The following is an 18,494-nucleotide window of genomic DNA, read 5'->3' as shown; positions in this document are numbered from 1 at the left end:
TTTTGTTTGTTTTTAGTTTCTATCTGTTCATCATAGTTTCATAACATCTTTCCTAACAGTTTTACTCGCCATTTCCAACGTATCGAGCGTGCTTAGTAGTAGGAATTGAAGACCATCGTAATGGGCAGTTAGTAGAAAGAAACTATCCCTACATCTTTCTTACGAAAAGAGCGTTTTGAGGCATTAAATACAAGAACAAATTAAAAGCTGTGCTGAATTACAATGTGTGCGAATAACAACAATTTGAGATTATAATATCGAAACGAAATTGGTGTGTGTGTTCCCTTTGAGCTAAGGTTAAGGATACTTTTTTTTACCTCCTAAGCGAATGAACACAATCATTTTTGTTGCGCAGTTTGTTTTGTTGACTGGTATGGCGTATGCCGCAGACCGTTACCCATCGCTCACGATTGTGCAGCAATTATAAAAACAACATATTAGAGACAAAGTAATATCGTACGTGAAACGTGAAGTTTGGCAGTGACAAAAAAAGAAAGTGCACGTGTCGGAGGGATTTTTTCTGCCCGCGCACACAGGGAGAGGGTGGAAGAATTCAAAATTTGTTTTAAACAAACATATGGCGGTGCTGGTCGAAATCTTAACGCCGGTCGGACGGCGTGACTGTGCCGCCTTTCGTTATTATTTTCTCTCGTTCATTTTTCCCTTCTTTTACATAAATACTACAATTATTTGGCACATTCGTTGTTCGTTACTGTACGCGGTTTTGTTTTTTTTTTGTTTTCGTCGTGCAATATTGCTGCATTTCTATAGGTATACGATACAGTTTTAGTATGCATGGTTTTTATATGTTATTTTTTATGTTCACTGTTGTCCTTCGTTTTTTTTTATTTGACTGCACGCTCCACATTAAGCATCGTTGGTTGTGTTGCCACTCGATGTTGCCACCGGTTGAGAGCGTACAGTTCCGGGACCATTTCTAATCGCGCTTGGAAGCGAAAAAACGTTGTACCGTTGTGGGTCCGATTAGAAGCTGCTGGTTGCCTTGTGTATGCAGAGGGGAATTTTACACAACGGGTGGTTCCGGTCCTAGGTCAGGTCTGCAAATTGGGAAAATGGGGGTAGAGTTTTGTTCACAGTAGTTAGGTGAAGTCCGTTGCATCAGATTGGTGTTTCTGTAGCGTTGCCTTTCTTTTTGATTTTACATTAAGTTAGAGCGATCCCTTCGTTTTAGTACATTAAAGCTAAAGACTGATCTAATACCTTACAATATAAAGAAAAGAAAAACACTTTTGTCTTCCATTTCGATATGTAGTGGTCGTATATCGTTGGTGCGTTATTTACATTCGATTGCTTATGGTACTAGCTGGGAACTGGATGGAAACGAAGCTTTCGGTTGGGAAGGGCTATTGTTTTACAAATTAATACAAGGGATACAATCAATGAACATCAGCAACTGCTAGAGTAACAATACGTTTGATAATTGACTGCCACATAATTATGTTTTCAATAGTTTAGTTACAAAAAAAAACGAACAATTCCAATAAATAACTTGAATTGAAAGCAGCATGATGATATGCACCAATAGTAGTATTAACAATCAATTAGAGAATAATATCATGAGATGCATGCAGCACTCTCTATTGTTCTATGTACACTATTACCATAACGTTCACCGTAACTACATGGTCCATTTCAGTCTGGTTGTGTATTTTGCGAACCCATGGACCCTGCTCGCAATAACGTATGAGTAAAACATTAGTACGTATCAACTATTTCTGCTAGAACACCATCTTCCGTTTGGGTTAAACTACACCTAAACTGTCGCATGGCATGGCAAAAAACACACACAAAAAAAGATACGATTAACAGCAACGATGAACAATAATGGCACATGAAGGTTCTGTACATGATGTTGGCCATCGTGTGTGTTGGCGATGAATTCGTTAATGGCATTGAAACTAGCTAGCAAAACAGAAACAGAAAACCTCCTATTGCCTGTGACGTTAGAAAGGATTTTAAACGTTTCATAACGTATGGCTTTGTGTTAAGTTATGGGCTAGCAAGAGCATCGTGAGTTGAATGGCAAGAATGTTAAGCCAGCGGGTAGACGGTGCCCCTTGCCGAGCAGCGCCATTGTACGGACGGGGATAGATTATGTGCACTGGCGGAGGTTCCTCAATTTTATCAAACTCATACGGGCCCAGCGAATCGTCCAGATCATCGAAATCGGTGTAAAGTAGCGAGGAAGGTATCCAGGACGGGCTGGTTAATGTGAGTTAAGTTCAGTGATAGTTACCACAAGTTCCGTACGGTAGCGTGTGCGTTAAAATGGATGTTTGTTAGTTAGTGGTTTTTGCGCGAGATGTCGCTATTTGAGACTTAAAACTGCTACTTTAAACCAGCAAAACGAAAAAATATTCAAAATTTTAAAAGGTAGAAGAAGGTCAGCAGAATAGGTACTTACTCGTCGCACACATCTACGTTTACGGTGCGAATGGCGTAGTCGCGCAGCTCGATCGGTTGGTTCTCGTCAACCTGCTCGACGCTGAACACGCACCCGTCGAAGCTTTCGTTGTACCGATTACCGGTGACACGTTCAACATCCGGCACACCACCTGCAAAATAGTTGTTCAACGCCAATTAAGTACGCCACGCAACGAAATGTGCTTCGATGCAGATACTGCCACATCTGCCTAGTACGTACCGACATAGATGCTGCCAGGTATGTCCATCGTCTGCTTTCCGGTGGGACGCGTTTCACCGTGCACTGTCAGCCCGTCCACCTGCAGATGGAACTGGTTGCGCTCGCGACGGATCAGCGCGACGTGCCGTTCGTTATCGGCAACGTACACATCACTGTTGCGGACGTACGATTCCTGCCCGTCCATTCGTATCGTCAACTCGGCAAAACCACCCTGAATAGCCAGCGCGATATAGTCGTGGCCAAGGAACTCTTCGTCGTTGCGCTGCCCGTACCAGATGAGCAGCCCGTTCTGTTCGCTCGTGCTAAACATGATCGCGATCTCGGTAGTGAGCTGGTTTTCGCCGTACTTGAACGCCATCGGGTTGATCTCGATGAAACCGTTGCCGCTGAAGCGGGATGCAACGAGCGTGTTGTACTGCACCTCGCACCTCAAACCCAGATAGCCCGGCTGGCAGGTGCAGGTGTAGTTGAGACCACCGTGGTGCGTCTGGCAGAGGGCACCATTCTCGCAGGGCCGCTGGTCCAGACAGATATCGGTGATGGTTTCACAGTCGTAGCCACCGCGTCCCGGCCGACATGTGACCGGACTTTCGACGTCGGACGGGTACGGTTGGGGTGCACCCGCGTGTCCACAGTGGTAAACGTTTGCCGAGTCCCGTATGTCATCAATCATGTTCAGCTTGTTGCCAGACGTTTCGAGCTAACGAGGGTTAAAGGTGAAATAATGTAAGCAACGATCAGTTGATAAAAGTGAAGAGTAAATCTGGCTCAGATGCAGGAATTGGAATAAATCTTTCAAATGAATGAATGAATTTGAGTCTCCAAACCAAAGATTAATTCGTCCTTAAAGAGAAATTATTCATCCAAGATTAATGACCTTCAAGAAGATCATTAATGAAAGGCCACAGAAGATCAAAGATTCCTTAATCCTCTAAGAGTCATGAATCATCGAAGATCGAACTCCCAAAATCCCATTCGGATCCAATCTCAATAGAATACCAATCGGATCGAATCCCTATGGATTGCTAATCGGATCTAATCCTTTTAGAATCCTAATCAGATTGGATCGTTTTAGGATCTCAATCGAATTGAATCATTTTTAGAATCCCAATTGGATCTTTTAGAATCCATCATTTGGGATCCGATCCGATCGAACACTTCAAGGGATAGGAATTTCGATTCTTCCGAATCCCAATCTTCCCATGCTCTGAGGGTTTTGATAGTGGATTCCTGATTTGAATGACTCTTCTCAAAAGATTAATTAAGCACAACGCTAGTTGACAACGTCACCAGATGACGGCACTAACTTACCTCAGCTATACAACCCTCAAAGCCCCGCCGGACTCCAATCTCCTGGCTGAGCAGCAGCCGCTTGTCATACCCACCAGCGTACACCTTCGTCTTGAGCAGAATAGGAGTGTTGCGGTTGGCGATCTCGTTGTGCGGTGGTTCATCGTCTACCTGCAAAAATCCGGCACCACCCTTGCTACGTCCTGCCGACACCGTATGCCACTGACCAGCCTCAATCGGTATGGTCGAGCGTATAATTAGCGGTTTCATCTCTGTGGAAGGAACGATCGAGAATGGGTACGGTAATGCATTGTTCTCTCCTCCACCGAAACGCGTATATTTCGTTACGTACTTCCGGCCACACTGTAGCGCAGCTCGACGTATCCGTTGTTGAGAATGACCGCCATAAAGTCTCCATAAGCCTGTTCGTGTTCCGCCGCATAGAACATAATACCGTTCTCCAACGAGTCCGGTTTGAAGCGGAAGCGAATGCTACGCCTTGATTGGAATTTGCTGCACAAAGCCACAGAATCACGTATTAAAAGTCAGTATATACTCGGGGGTCGGGTATAACACTTACTCGTAAGCAGCATAACTTCCATCCTTGAAGGCAAGCGTCGCGTCCGTGTAGTGTTCGGTGTACTGGCAGCGATCGCCGGTCTTGTGTATCGGACAGTAGCATTCCGTTCCGCTGTCCGTTTCCTCACAGCGTCCAACGCCGCACGTATCCGCGCCACAGCCGTCACCCTCGTGCTGACAGTTCCGTCCGGTGTATCCGTCCCGACACAGACAGCTAAAGCCTTGGGTAGTTTGCGCCTCCATGCAAGTGCCCGCATTGTTGCACGGATCTTCAGCGCACGGTTCGCACGTCGTAATGCCGACCGTTTCCAGCGCGTCCTGGTACAGCTGCACCTCCCGTTCGTTCAGCTTCAGCCGGCTGATGCACCCAACAAAGCCCTCCTTGAACTCCATCGCTGATGCCGGCACCTGGTCGAAGTGTGGCACACCGCCCACGAACAGATGGTCGTCCAGGTTGAGTCCGTAGAATTTCAGCTTCTCGGGGAAGTTGACCGGTGTTTGGTCGTCCACTAGCAGGAACCCGTTGTTGCGCACACGGTTCACCTTCACCGTGTGCCATTTGCCCATGTGCACCGGTTTCTCCGGCTGCAGCACTACCTGCTGGCCGTCAAAGTTGAAGCGGAACTGCGGGTAACCGTTGCGGAGCGATAGTGCGATGTAGTCCTGGTTCGGGCGGCGCTGCGACGCGTACAGTATGAGACCGTTCATCTTCTCGGGCTTGAACGAGATCTCGAAATAGAACTTGGAGTACACGTTGTCGAACGATTTGTACTCCATGTAGCTGAGCGGTGACTGCGGGAAGAACGGTATGACGTTGTTGACCACCAGCGTTATGACGACGTTCACCGTCTGGCCACCGTGTTTCGCCGAGCAGACATACTTTCCGGCATCGGAAGCTTGCACATTCGGGAGCATCAGAACGGACTGTGCGCGTGTTGGAAGGGCGAGATTCAGAAGAGATTGTAAGGTTAGTGATTAACTGACTAGTTAACAGTGGTACTATCTCATCCAGTACGTACTCCGCGCGTATCTCGATCGGATGGTAATTCACCGTCCACACGGGTCCAGTGGTAGGAGTTTGAGTACTGGTCTGTGTTGCACTGCAGCTTCACCGTCGTACCCCGTTCGGCAAACTCTAGCCGCGTCGTGCTGCGCGGCAACACATCCGGGATCGTGTTTTCCTCCACCTCCAGCTGGAAGTCGGAAATGTAGCGCAAACCGTCCTCCGTGTAGCAGACGCACGTGTACGTGCCGGAGTCATCCTCGCGGGCATTCTGAATGTAGAGCCGGTTGCCTTCTTGCTGTGCTCGGGGAAGAAAGCGTGATAAAAACCATGGGTCGGCAAAACAATGCGGCATACTTACACGAATGTTGTACGGCAGTGTCGTTCCGTCGGATTTTTCCCACCGGATCGGTACACCCGTACCGGCGGACGAGCTACAATCGACGACGAGCGATTCGCCCGGCCGTACCATGGAATGAGATGGTTCCAGCTGCAGAATTGGCAGTGACTCTGGTGCTGTTCCGGAGCGAAAGTGTGACAATACGAGAGCTCATTATTACAATCATCTCCGGAATGAGGGTGCTACGGTTTGGTTTTTTTTTGTTTGGTTTAGACCAAAACACCCTCCATTCGACAATGGATGTTACTAGGCTGTTCGATACATATCGGTTTTATAACATTCACTACTACTGGCTAGTTGCATTTTTTTTTTGGCTCTGAAATGATTTGGCTGCATTGCTCTTGGTACGCGAATTGATTCCTTTGAGGCACTACCACCACTAGTTATTGTTCTACCAGCTCATATTAGACTAGCAACTTTCACCTTTCCCGGGCTATGATATTAGCACATCGTTCCCAGCTGTTAGTACCACAACCTCGCTATTAGTAAATGTTCTTCCGCATGGGTGAAAGATCTGCGTGTTATAACAGAGGCAACGAACGGACAGACCAGCTACTGATGGGTGTTAGCAGTCACACAGTTTTACTAGGCGGTTAGCGCTAATGCAAGTACGGAGAACGTGTCGTCCATGAAGCTCAATCAGAGCGCAAATCGAAGCTCGAATTGCTGCATTTATTCGCGCGGTATACGGAGAACCGTCGAGATGGTGATAGCAAATGATTGACATTGTACAGAACACGCAGAGAAAAATAAAACAGCGAAAAGCGTAATATTCCACACAAATAATTTAAAAGGACACAAAAAGGATTCAGAGTTTTAAAGTACAAAATGAAAATAAACACCTCACTTTTCACAAAACAGAAAAGAAGGACGAAAAGGAAGAAAGGACAAACGAATGCGACATGTATAATAACAGAAAACGAGATTGAAAAAGACAACGGATAGATGATGAGCAATTTTGTAAGCAACATTCAAAGTCGCACAAACACACATAAGCACACACGCAGGTCACGCAGCAAAAGCACATTTTAAGTATGGAAAATAGGTACCTCTTTCCCGAGAAACCGAGTACCAATTCGTACGGTGAAACGCACACAGAAAGTACGCAAGGAAAGCACACGAAATGGAAAAATTTTAAAAAGGTTCTACATACCGTTCCGCTATTGGATGTGTTTGGTGTGGATCGACTTTAAAGGGAGGAATTAACTAACTTTTTTTTTCTGGCGCCATAACACGGACGCATTGTTTTGTGGATCCGATAATGGTTTTTTTGGAAGAATGGTCGACTAAAAAGCAAATATTTGATGCTGCTTTTGTAAGACAAGATCAGATTTTTTCACAAAAGATCAGAAGAAGATCAGCAGAGAAACAACTTCTTAATGTTAAACTATCACTTGAAAGGAACTCCGTTCTTTTCCTATCATGCATAGCAACATGAGCGTAATTATTCTCATAAAATATAGTTTTGCAAAAAAAAAAAAACAAATGAACTAAAAACACAACCTCAAAGCGTAAGATGCTAGAAGCATTTGTTCCAGAATATTTAAATTACAGGGTTTACGAAGCCAATCAGTCATATTCACTAAATGTCGTTATCAACAGTCACTTTGCCACCGTAAACTAAATTGGCTGCATAGAAGCTTCTGCATGTTTTTTTCTTTATGAAAAAAATATTGTGATCTGATTTAAAATCGGTAAAATTATATTTTAAAGTTAAAAAAGACAAAATATTTTATTCGACGCAAGCATTCAACAAGTAACTAGCATATTATTCTCAGATTCGTTTTAAGTTTGTTTAAAAATAATCTAAAAATTAATTTTTGTAAAATTAACCATTTAAAATATAATTTTTAATAAGGTATTTAATGAGGTAGACCAAAACAGGTATTTAAGGTGATCGATTTAAAGTTTTCAACGCCATTGTTGGATTGACGATGCGGAATTGTGGGTTTTGCGGTGGCAAAGTGACTGTTGACGATAACATTTAGTGGGTTTACGATGACCGAATGGCTTGTAACGACCTGTAACGCAGCAAACAACATGGCGACAAATTAACACACGCATAAAAAATGGGGGTGGCAAAAAATACAAACAGTTACTCCTATGTTAAGAACAGCTTTTTGAGCAAAGACATTGAGCGTAACGTTTAGACGACAGGGAAGAAAATTCAAATGACTAAAACAGTGACACAATCTCTACTGTGGTAGGTACACACAAAACACACAAAATGGTGGAAACACATGGATGCTGAACACAAGAAATGACGTAGATACTCCACTGCACTGCTCAATGTTTCCGAGGTACTCCGCGCATTGCAAAAGGGGAAAAGTCCATGATATGGTGCATCGAATCAGCGTGCCTTTGCCCGCCACGTGGCATCAGACCGATCAGGTTTTCAGGATCAGAATTTAGAATTTGGAATTTCGACTGGACTGCGTTATCCAGCACTGGCGGCAGTAGCGGAGTAGCTGGCACGAGCAGAATCGACGGAAGGTTTTTGTTGTTGCTTGTAAGAACGAATCTGTAGTGACATTGACAACGAGACTGGCTACGACTACGACGTCAACTACCAATTGCTATTGGGTGTACTAGATAGCGACGGACAAACATTATATATACGTAAATATGGATGGGATAAGTAAAGGCACTATGGGTACTTTGGGGTTGGTGGTGGGAGGAACACATGAGAACTAAGGGACAGAGACAGACAGAGAAGAAAACATAAGAAATCATAGTTTATAACAAACCGAGCTGGTACGTTGGTGGGCGTTTCGGACGATCGACACCGACATCCACATCCGCCAACGCAGCATCCTTAACCGTGGACCTGGCGATACCGGCCCGTCCCGACCGGGATACGTTCCGCTTTCGGGCGCGCTGTATCCGCGGCACGTTATTCCTCACGCAGCCGATGTAGGTAATGTGGATAACGTATGGATAGTAAGGAGGCGCCTCGGTACAGAGTTGTATTATGACGATCGGTTGCTTTGCGCCCCTGTCGGCATCAACTGTTGAACCGCGGGGAACCACACGGAAACGGCATTCGGTACGAAAACACGGCGAACACCGTGGGCAAAAATGGAGGTTGACATTTAGGGGATGCATTTGTGGCTACGTTTTGGTCTAGTCGGTCTAGACATGTTGTTAAGGAATTGCGCTCGGAAGCCAGCAACAGAAAAAAAACATGTATGAGCATGTAGATGCATTGCTGTGAAAAACGATTTTTGTACGGTTGAAATTTGATTGGGGCACCTGTGCCCGATCGAATTATGATCAGCCAAATCACTTGTTTGGATGGGCAAGTTGCAGCTCAAATGCAGCTCATGAATGTTCCTGATCGTGACGTTCTCGCTTCTCGATGCGCACGGGAATTTTTGTCAAGAAACTTCAATAATTCGCGCATATTAAAAGAATGATGAAGTTCGTGCAGATGTGTGCATTAGTGTGTAATTGTGCGTGTATATATATGTGTGTGTGTGTGGGAATAGTGGTGCAAGTTGCATTGTCGTACGCTTTCTACCCCGTAGTTATGTTGTCACAGGGTTTTCACTACAAGCTGTGATGATGTGGATGTGATGTGACACTGGCAAAAAAACACACACATTTAGCACTACACACACACACACAAACAAATCGCTATGTAAAATACACACATAAACTCAACATGGAACAAGCATGGAGTATGGAGTATGGAGTCAAACTTCAAGTCACAAGACACTTGCAACCGGCTTTCCTTTTTTTCGGTTTTGTTTCGATGATGATCACGTAGCACGAAAGGTGAAGAAGCAACTAGGGCAAATTAGGGACTACAACAGACAGGAAGGGTAGTGACAGACTTTAACAAAACAAAAAAGAAAACACACGCACACACAGCTCATAGTGTAGTGCTGCCGTGATCGTTCAGTTAGCTACGACTGCGGGCATGTGATTGATGTGTGATCGCGAGATGAAAGGGCAGTGGAATGAAGGTTTGGAGTCGCACAAGTTCGTTGGAATTTAGTAGTCGACAGCATCGTGACGGTCCTTGCAGCAGGTAACTAAGTCGTGGGCAGCGAGGTGAAAGCTTTGGCGCGATACGTGCATCAATCGAGATCATCCGGGTTGATCCACCCGCAGCGAAACCGGTACTCCCCGTTGGTTGACAAGCAATGACGAAAGATCATGAATGATTTTACATTAGTACACTGGTCCGGTGGTTATTTTATTGTCCCATTTTCTCGTTCATATCGCTCCACTGCTCGTGTTACCTTTCCACTTCCCAACAAGGCAATGCGCCTACACCCCCTGTGCGTGTGTTTTGTCAGCTAACCCTGGTACAGTTGGTTTCTAAATAGTGGCTGGCGGTACGCAACAGCTGGTCTGATTTGTGGCGGTTAGTCATTCATTACATAATGGATATAGGCGCATATTTAAACAAGTACATGGAAGTATGTATGCTCTTTCGCTGGCGTGTTTCGGTGTGTGTGTGTGTGCATGTGTGTGTGTTCGTGTGTGTGTGCATGAAAGGGTATGGAGTACAAGGATGCAGGTTGCAGTACTCGCTTGTTGCTAGTGACAGGTGTTCTATATTAGGCATTATGAAGGTACAATTTTGATTGTGCCACGACGCAAGGATACGCCGTGAACGAAACACATCGTTAAACACTACAACTGTTGGTAACAAATGGCTACGTGCAAGGGGTGTATCAACTCCAAAACCTATCAAACAATGCTACACTATGATCCTTGGTGTGGTAGAACATGCGGTGGCTAGCCATTACATACTACTGTTAATCACCTCTAATACCTCTACTTATGGACGGCCGGACACCGCACGTGCGAATTCTTTTTTGTTTTTTTGATTTTTGCTCACAGCATAATTTGCAATTGATTTGTCGATATACTGTGTCAAAACGTGTGGCCGTAATAACGCTATACATTCGCTTGGGTGGCAGTATTTAGGGTTTTGTGTTTGTGTGTTTGTTTGTGCTTTTTTTGTTTCTTTAATTTACTCTAAGTATCATACACCGTAGGTACAGTTAACTATTTCGAAAAAAAACCCTCCCGCAAGCAGAACCTGCCGCGCGGGACCAACACATTACGCCGTTCTGCACTGTACGCGATTGTAACACTACGAATGGCAGTTAGAGAGTTATTCGATTTGTTTGTTTGTTTTTTTTCTACTCCCACTGTAAACTGTACGTCTCCTTTTCCACGATTAATTTTAACAGCTAAATGGTAACTTAGCGTGTGCAGTAGTATGCCATTGGTAGCGTTTTAGCCAACAGATGTTGGTTTGTTTAGGCTTAAGTATTCATACGTCAACACAGTCATCGCCATTCGAGCAGTGAAACGTTAATCTTCGCATAAGTAGCTAGCGCCTGTTACTGTTCTATGTACAAATACTGGGAAATAGGACTCTCAGCTAGGTTAAACGTTTTGATAACAATGATCTTTCACCAAAAAAACACAACTTTGGAATCATTAACATTTAGCTAGCTCAACAAACAACTGATCTTACCGTCTGAGATATTGTTCTAATCTGTACTGTAGCAAGCGTTACACACTAACTGTACCTTGCCAAAGAGTCTGGAAAACTAAGAGCCAACCGTTAATGGCATTTTGATTGTTTTTATACTGTTTTGGAATACATTGGTGTTAGCATGGTTTCAATTTTCCGTAAATGTAAGTTACCGAAATAACACGATTTTTTTTTAACTTCTAATCGAAAGTTGCTAAACTGTTGGCTGATTTACGGTTCCATACTTCGACTGTAGTCGAGACACGGTTTTGCTTAATTCCAGGTTTTTGTTTTTTTTTTGTCTAAAGCTCCCACCACCGTTGCTCTCTATAGCTTGAACTCAGGCCCGCCTTGCTTCTGTTTCCATTGCTCAAATGCGATGCGGTCAACGGTTTGCTACTTACCCGTGATAGTTAGTACTACGGAATCATACACGACAGTGCCGTTCGGGTAGGTCATTCTGCACTCGTATGTACCAGCGTCATCCCTGGCGACATTGGTAAGTTGCATCTGTTTGCCCTTCATTGCAATTCTAGCGTTCGGGGGTAGTTGTTGTTCCCGGCGATTCCAGTTATACTGTGGTATTGGGGACAAGCGTTTAGCAATATGTGGAACGATAGTTTTGCCAGTAATTTGTTTATAACAAACACTTACCAGAACCTTAACGTAAGGTGCATCGGACGGCAGCTTACAATCCAACCGTATCGACGAACCCTGCACCACGTTGTAGAAACGCTGGCCGGATGTTGGAGGCTCCGGCATGAGTTCGTTTTCTAGCGATGTGAACATTTTTTGAATGATTAGTGTACGTATTTTACGGAGCGTCACTTTTTCTTACTGTTACTATTAGTGAAGGGATTTTTAACTCACTAAGATCATATGATTCACAGTGAGTGAGTTGCGTTAAAGGTTTTACATTTAAGCTACCTCTTTAAAGAGTTATTGTTCGGGACTGAAACTGAAAACTAATAAATGAGTTATTGCACTCATAATTATTAACTCACTCATGAGTGTTCCAACTCACTTTTAGGTGAGTGAGTTGAATGAGGTCAATAACTCACTGATGATATAAATCTCTGTGAGCTCTGTGAGCTACATCAGCTCTTTGTGGAGTTTCATCAACATCAAAAAGTATCGTTAAACATCAATCCAACCTACTAGAATAAATAAAAAAGCCATGCTTACTGTTAACGATCACTTCCGCAACCTTCGTGGTGTTGCCGTGTATGTTCGATGCGGTACAGTAGTACCGACCGGCATCCTCCAGCGCGATACTAGAGAATCGCAAATAGTTTCCGTACACCTGTACCGTGCGGGGCAGCGGATAGCCCTGCTCACCGTGCCAGCGCGACTGGATCGGTTGTTCGCCCGTTATGTTACAGTAGATGTCCACCTTATCGCCCGGTCGCACCGTCATCGGCATCGTTGGGCTGAAGGTGATCTTCGGCGGTGCGACAACATCGACCATGATGCGTACTATCGTCACCGGTTGCGACGAGACGCTCGTGTACGTGACACAATCGTACATGCCGTTCGCATCGTAGCCGGTGTTTTCAATCGTCAGATTGCCACCCCGCACGATGGAACCGTACGGAAGCGGACGCCCATCGCTGCGGCGCCATTCGGTCATGGCGTTACGGTACTCCTCGTGGCACATCAGATGCGATTCCTCGCCGAGCACCGCCTTGTACGTGTGGAAGATCGGATACTGCGGGTGGTTTGGGCGTGGCGGTTGCGTCGGTACGCGTGACGGCGAATCGTAGTCATCGTCGTACCCACCAACATCACCACGCTTCGTGTCCACCTGCAGCGTCAGATATTGCGAATCTTCACCGGCCGCATTCTTGGCCGTACACTCGTACGTTCCAGCATCGGTCAGCTCGGCCCGGTGTAGGTTGAGCGTTACCTCACGCAAACCTTCCGTCTGTTGGCCAAAGTGCGATCGGACCGCGCCGCGCGGCGGTGTTAGGGTGACCATTGGAGCCGGTTTGCCCGTTGCCGAGCAGTGAATCGTGAAGTCATCGTTCTCCGTGATCTTGTGATATTCGTTCGGCTGCAGTGTGATGATGGGTGGCTGCAATACCTCGATAGTGGTGGCAATGACGGTCGTACCGGCTACATTCTCCGCCCGGCACTCATACTCGCCCGCATCTTCCAGGGTGGCTTCGCGCAAACTGTTCGAGGCGAATTCGCGAGATGTTGCCATTATGTTCAAGACACCTGGTGGCTAGTGTCATGGTAAAGGATACTTACGTTATAACACCTTCCGCGTCGTTGGTGAAGCGAGATGATAACGGCATACGATCCTTCCGGACCCAGGTGATCGTTGGGTACGGTACACCGCTGGATGCACGGCAGCTAAGACGCACCGATTCTCCCACCTTGATCGATTGCGGTTCGCTCGGATAGATTTCCAGGATTGGCTTCTCTCGACCTGGAAGTATTGATGAAGAATCGATTGGTATGCAATGTTTTATGTTGGAACTCGATGGAATTTATTTCTATTTTCGAGGAACTAATCATTGTTACCGGTTATCGCTTCGAGCGCTTGTAATGAGAATAGTCACAAAATGTATGAATTTTTAATGATGCTATTTTGATAAGTATCCACCACGCAATGCCATCTACTTACGATCAATTTCTACCACGGTGTAGGCTCGATCCATGCCCTCCTCGTTGTTGGCGACACAGATGTACACGCCACCGTTGCTCGGCTGCGCGTTGAAGATACGCAGCACGTTGCCACTCTGCTGGACGTTACTTTCGAACGTTTTGCCACTCAGTGTCCACTTGATGGTTGGGAATGGAGTGCCGGTCGCTTCGCAGGAAAGCGAAAAATCGGCACCTTGCATAACGATGTAGTTTTTGTTGAGTGGATTTACCCGCGGTGCAACCCTGCGAAGATGAAACTCAAGCGTTAGTATTTGTGTGTTGCTAGTGCGTCCAGGTCCAGTCGTACCTGTTCGGTTCTGGAGGCAAATTATTATCGGTTATCATAACATCGACGGTCGATGTCTTGACGCGTCCGTTCGGGAAGTACGCGGTACAGCTGTACCGACCCGTATTCTCCTGCGATGCATGCTCGATGATGAGTATCTCGTTGTTCACGTTCACGTTGTACGGTAGCTGCGGTTCGCCCAGCTTTGTCCAGACGATCTGTGCGGTCGGTGAGCACCGACAGACGAGCTGGATCTTTTCGCCCGGCTGTCCATCGAAGCTGCTAGGCGTGATTTCAATGCGTTCCAGCTCGTGCGGCAGGGATGGTGGTAGCGTCGGTCCGACGGCGGGTCGTACATACACCGTCAAGATTTTATATTCCTCGCCGACATTATTGCTAGCACGGCAGCTGTACGTGCCGGCATCCTGCAACCGCAGCGAGTTGAACCGCAGCAGACCGTCCTCGTTGACAATGTTGTACGGTAGCGGTTGGTCGACACGTTCCCACCGGATCATGGGTGTGGGATAACCGGTGGCCGTACAGCGCACTTCTGCCGGTTGATATTCGTCCTGATCGACGAACTGTGACGATATTGTCAACGTCGGTTTGACCGGTTCTTGTTCTGTGTGTTGGGGAAAAGCAATGACGGTGAATGGGATGCCTTCGTAAAGTGAGACTCGCTCGTTCACCCGCAACTTACCGCTGACGTTGATCGTGATCTGCTTGTACACCACCTCGGCACCACTGCCCGCCTTACACACGTACAAACCGCCATCGGTAATTTGAATGTTGGTAATCACCAGCGTTCCACGGTCTGTGTAAGCAGTTTCCGGCATGCGTCCATTCATTCTGGTCCAGTGTACGTCTATTGGGTTCTACGGTAGTACAAGGCAGTAATAAGTAATGTATGAAATACAACTGTCAATGCATTTTGACACCCCTGAACGTCAGGGAAGTAGCGGTTAGTTCTGATAGAGGGTCTGTATACCCGGGCTATACGGGTAGCCAGAATGTTTGAGGCTTATAACTTTTGACAACTTAATCCATTATCGATTAACTATCGATCGATTAAACTCTTCTAGTTTACATTGCTATTAATAAGTCGCCTCAACTCAAATCCGTTTTCATGTTATAGCTCTTCAAAGTTGACATGATTTTTTACAATAAAATGAGAAAACATCAAAAATAATGTTTTGAATTAATAGCAATAATAAAAATTTTCACAACAAAATGCTTTTGAAAGTTGAGTCTAAGGTCGGTTGCCGGGATATACGAGTGATTTCGAGGGCCTCTTTTTGCCATGAAATATCGTCCGAAATCCAAAAACCACATATTTTAGAACCTTCGTGCTTACCTGCGTAATGATGTGATGTGCCTTACAGTCCGCATGGAAATCCTCGCCGATCTCGACGATCTTAATGGAAGGTACGTTGATGACCACTTCGATTACGGGATTTCGTGGTGGTACAGTCGGGCGTGTGTCGATTTCTGTACAGCAGACGAGCGTGGAAAAAGTCACAAAGGAGAAGAGAATGTTAGTAGTGCACATAGTTAAATAAATGCGACCACACATGTTTATTATCGTCTGTACTGGGATTAACATTGTGCCTACTGGTGCTGGGGTTAGTCACTTGAGCAACTTAATATACCGTCTCAATTCGTAGCATCAATCTATCAAACAACAATTTTGAAGAGTGTTGTTTTTACTAAGTCTTACAGCTTTTTAGTTAGTTAGCTGCTGTGTATTGCATACCGGAATTAGTGTAGAAGCAATTAATATAGCATAAAGTTAACGCAACAAGCCATCAAAACACAGAAAGCTCGATAAAAATAAATGATTAAACCTTCATTCGATCGCTTGCTCTTGTAAAACACACCGATCTCCACACCGTCATTATCACACTTGTGGTAGAGATCGTAGAGATTGTTCTTGAGCGTGTGTAGAAAGGCATTGTTTGTGCATTTAACTTTGGTAGGAACCCTACTGTAAGCCGGTCTGCGACTCGCTGGATGGTGTGTAGATAATTCTATGCAAACGAGTGTGTTATAGATGGAGAATAAATGTGTGTGTGTTATTAGGATGGTTTTATGAGGTGGAAATCAAAAAGGAAAGTGATTGGTAAACCTATGCATTTACCTTACCGCCATGCAATTAACTCGTTTAGTGTATAAATTGTAGTGTCTAACGAAAAGACTTTGTTCTTGGAATGATTAATGCGATTGTACTGATTGCATAACGCTGTTGTTTGTTTTTTTGCGTTACAAATGTATCCCGATGTTAGGTATTGTATGAGCATACGAAAATATGAACGGAGGAATATCAGGGATTACAGTTCATTTCCCATGAACACCATGACCAAGGGTAAAGTGGCCGATACTTACGATTATCACAATTATCTCCACTGTAACCTTCCCGACAGTTGCACACTACAACACCGCGATTGTCCATCTGACAAGAGTCGGAATTATCACGGTTGCATGGGCAGGGTTTACATGCGCCCAGAAGTCCGGCCGAACGATCGTAAATGTCGCGATAGTGCAAGTCCTCACATTGCTGAAAAGTGGAATTTTTAGGTTATTTTATATCAATTACAAATTCGATTCTAAAGCAAAAATGGTTCACGCAAGATGTCCTACCTCACAACTAGTTCCACGATATCCCTTTGGACAGCGACACATTTCGACCTCACTGGCACGTGTACCTGTTGGCGTGGGAATTGCCGTTCCGAGTGTAATGTCACTCAACTTGGATACCCTAGTAGATTCCTTAGTCGTTGCCCGGATCAGAATGTGATCCAGGTTGGCTAACACCGTCAGCAGATCACCTCTGGATGCGGGGTACGAATTTCGCCGGTTGGTCACAGTCCATTTACGTTCAAGCAGCGGTACGGTGATAGTCTGAAACAAATTCCAACCAGCGTTACGTACTGCACATGTTCCGTCGCCTTTGCACCAATCCCCATTGAGAGTACTTACACCGTCCTCGTGGTAATCGCGTGAAGACGACCATGACAGTTTCATACCACTACCGACCAGTATAACGTCCTGATCTGGCTGCGGTCGGCCACCGTCGACGTGTTGCGTGAAGGTAAGATTGGCACCGTACGATAGCACCTGATTGCCGAGCACGATGTGGGGTAAGCTCCAGTAGTAAGTTTCACGATCGCGGAACGTGTAACTGATCTCGTTGATGCTCTGGTTGATGTTGAAGTTGTTGCTCACCATCAGCTTACCGTCGCGATCGGTCAGCGTGATCGTGTTATCAAACATGTCCACCAGCACTGGCAGCTCTTCGCGGTACATGTTCGAGCTGCCGCACGATTTCGTCACACCGGAACAGAAACACTCCAAACAGCCGGTGTCGTGATGCTCGCTCAGCCCGAACGAACCCTCGCGGCACTGATCACAGCGGCGTCCCTCGACGAGCCGCTTGCACTCGCAGCCCCGCTGACAACTGCCAGTGAAGCCGCGCACATCACACTCCCGACAGTCGAACGCTTGATCGGGTCTGCTGAGCGTACAATCGTACGGTGTGCCAACGGTCGCGTTGCCAGTGTACGGTGGACGACACAATTCGCAGTTGTTGCCGTACGTGTTATCGCGACAGTTCATGCAGACACCGGTCTGCGCGTCGCACTCCTCCGAATGTCCATTGCAGGCGCAAGGTTCACACAGTCCGAGATAAATTCCTTGCTCGCCCTTGAAATATCCGGGCGCACAGTCTTCACACGACAGACCAATGAAACCGACCGGGCACTGGCACTGCTCGACAGGCCAGGCACGAACGCCACTGCCGTACGGTGTGTCCCGGGCAATGTCTAGGCTTACGTGTGAAAGGGCTGCCTCGTTTGAAACCGTGTTGTACGTTGCCTTGATGAAGATATCACTAACGTTCGCTAGTGCCATAAGCAGATACTCCCGGTTGACGGTGTTGCCGTCCTCATAGTTTTGCCACTCTTCCTCTACGATCGCAACCGAATGTGTGCTCGATCCGTATGGTGAGATGCCGTTGCTGGTTCGATAGTGATGCAGCTTAATTTTGTTACCCTGCAGGTGTGAGAAAATAAGATAAGATTTGGCGTAATAACATACAATGAAGTTCAAAACGCGCAGTCCCAA

At 45.9% G+C, this 18,494-nt stretch overlaps 1 protein-coding gene across 1 annotated transcript in view; it reads right to left on the bottom strand.

The window, feature by feature from the left end:
* Positions 1-18,494, bottom strand: part of LOC128299257 (basement membrane-specific heparan sulfate proteoglycan core protein) — a 99,097-nt gene continuing 80,603 nt past the window's right edge. The window contains exons 34-55 of the mRNA XM_053035161.1: positions 17,352-18,422; positions 17,013-17,273; positions 16,758-16,929; positions 16,220-16,402; positions 15,730-15,863; positions 15,076-15,250; positions 14,397-14,997; positions 14,070-14,332; positions 13,691-13,871; positions 12,623-13,611; positions 12,092-12,210; positions 11,838-12,013; positions 11,203-11,221; positions 8,685-8,922; positions 5,899-6,053; positions 5,554-5,835; positions 4,536-5,458; positions 4,308-4,468; positions 3,977-4,227; positions 2,666-3,365; positions 2,426-2,576; positions 1-1,058 (exon numbers count right to left, since the gene is read on the bottom strand). Of these exons, the coding sequence (XP_052891121.1) occupies positions 1,025-1,058; positions 2,426-2,576; positions 2,666-3,365; positions 3,977-4,227; positions 4,308-4,468; positions 4,536-5,458; positions 5,554-5,835; positions 5,899-6,053; positions 8,685-8,922; positions 11,203-11,221; positions 11,838-12,013; positions 12,092-12,210; positions 12,623-13,611; positions 13,691-13,871; positions 14,070-14,332; positions 14,397-14,997; positions 15,076-15,250; positions 15,730-15,863; positions 16,220-16,402; positions 16,758-16,929; positions 17,013-17,273; positions 17,352-18,422 (7,239 nt within the window). The 3' untranslated portion in view covers positions 1-1,024. The remainder of the gene's footprint in view (positions 1,059-2,425; positions 2,577-2,665; positions 3,366-3,976; positions 4,228-4,307; positions 4,469-4,535; positions 5,459-5,553; positions 5,836-5,898; positions 6,054-8,684; positions 8,923-11,202; positions 11,222-11,837; positions 12,014-12,091; positions 12,211-12,622; positions 13,612-13,690; positions 13,872-14,069; positions 14,333-14,396; positions 14,998-15,075; positions 15,251-15,729; positions 15,864-16,219; positions 16,403-16,757; positions 16,930-17,012; positions 17,274-17,351; positions 18,423-18,494) is intronic.

The sequence above is a fragment of the Anopheles moucheti genome, chromosome 2 (genome assembly GCF_943734755.1).
Source record: "Anopheles moucheti chromosome 2, idAnoMoucSN_F20_07, whole genome shotgun sequence".
NCBI classification, from domain to species: Eukaryota; Metazoa; Arthropoda; class Insecta; order Diptera; family Culicidae; genus Anopheles; species Anopheles moucheti.
The sequence above is the reverse complement of the archived record's forward strand: the minus strand, read 5'-3'. Positions and strand labels throughout refer to the sequence as shown.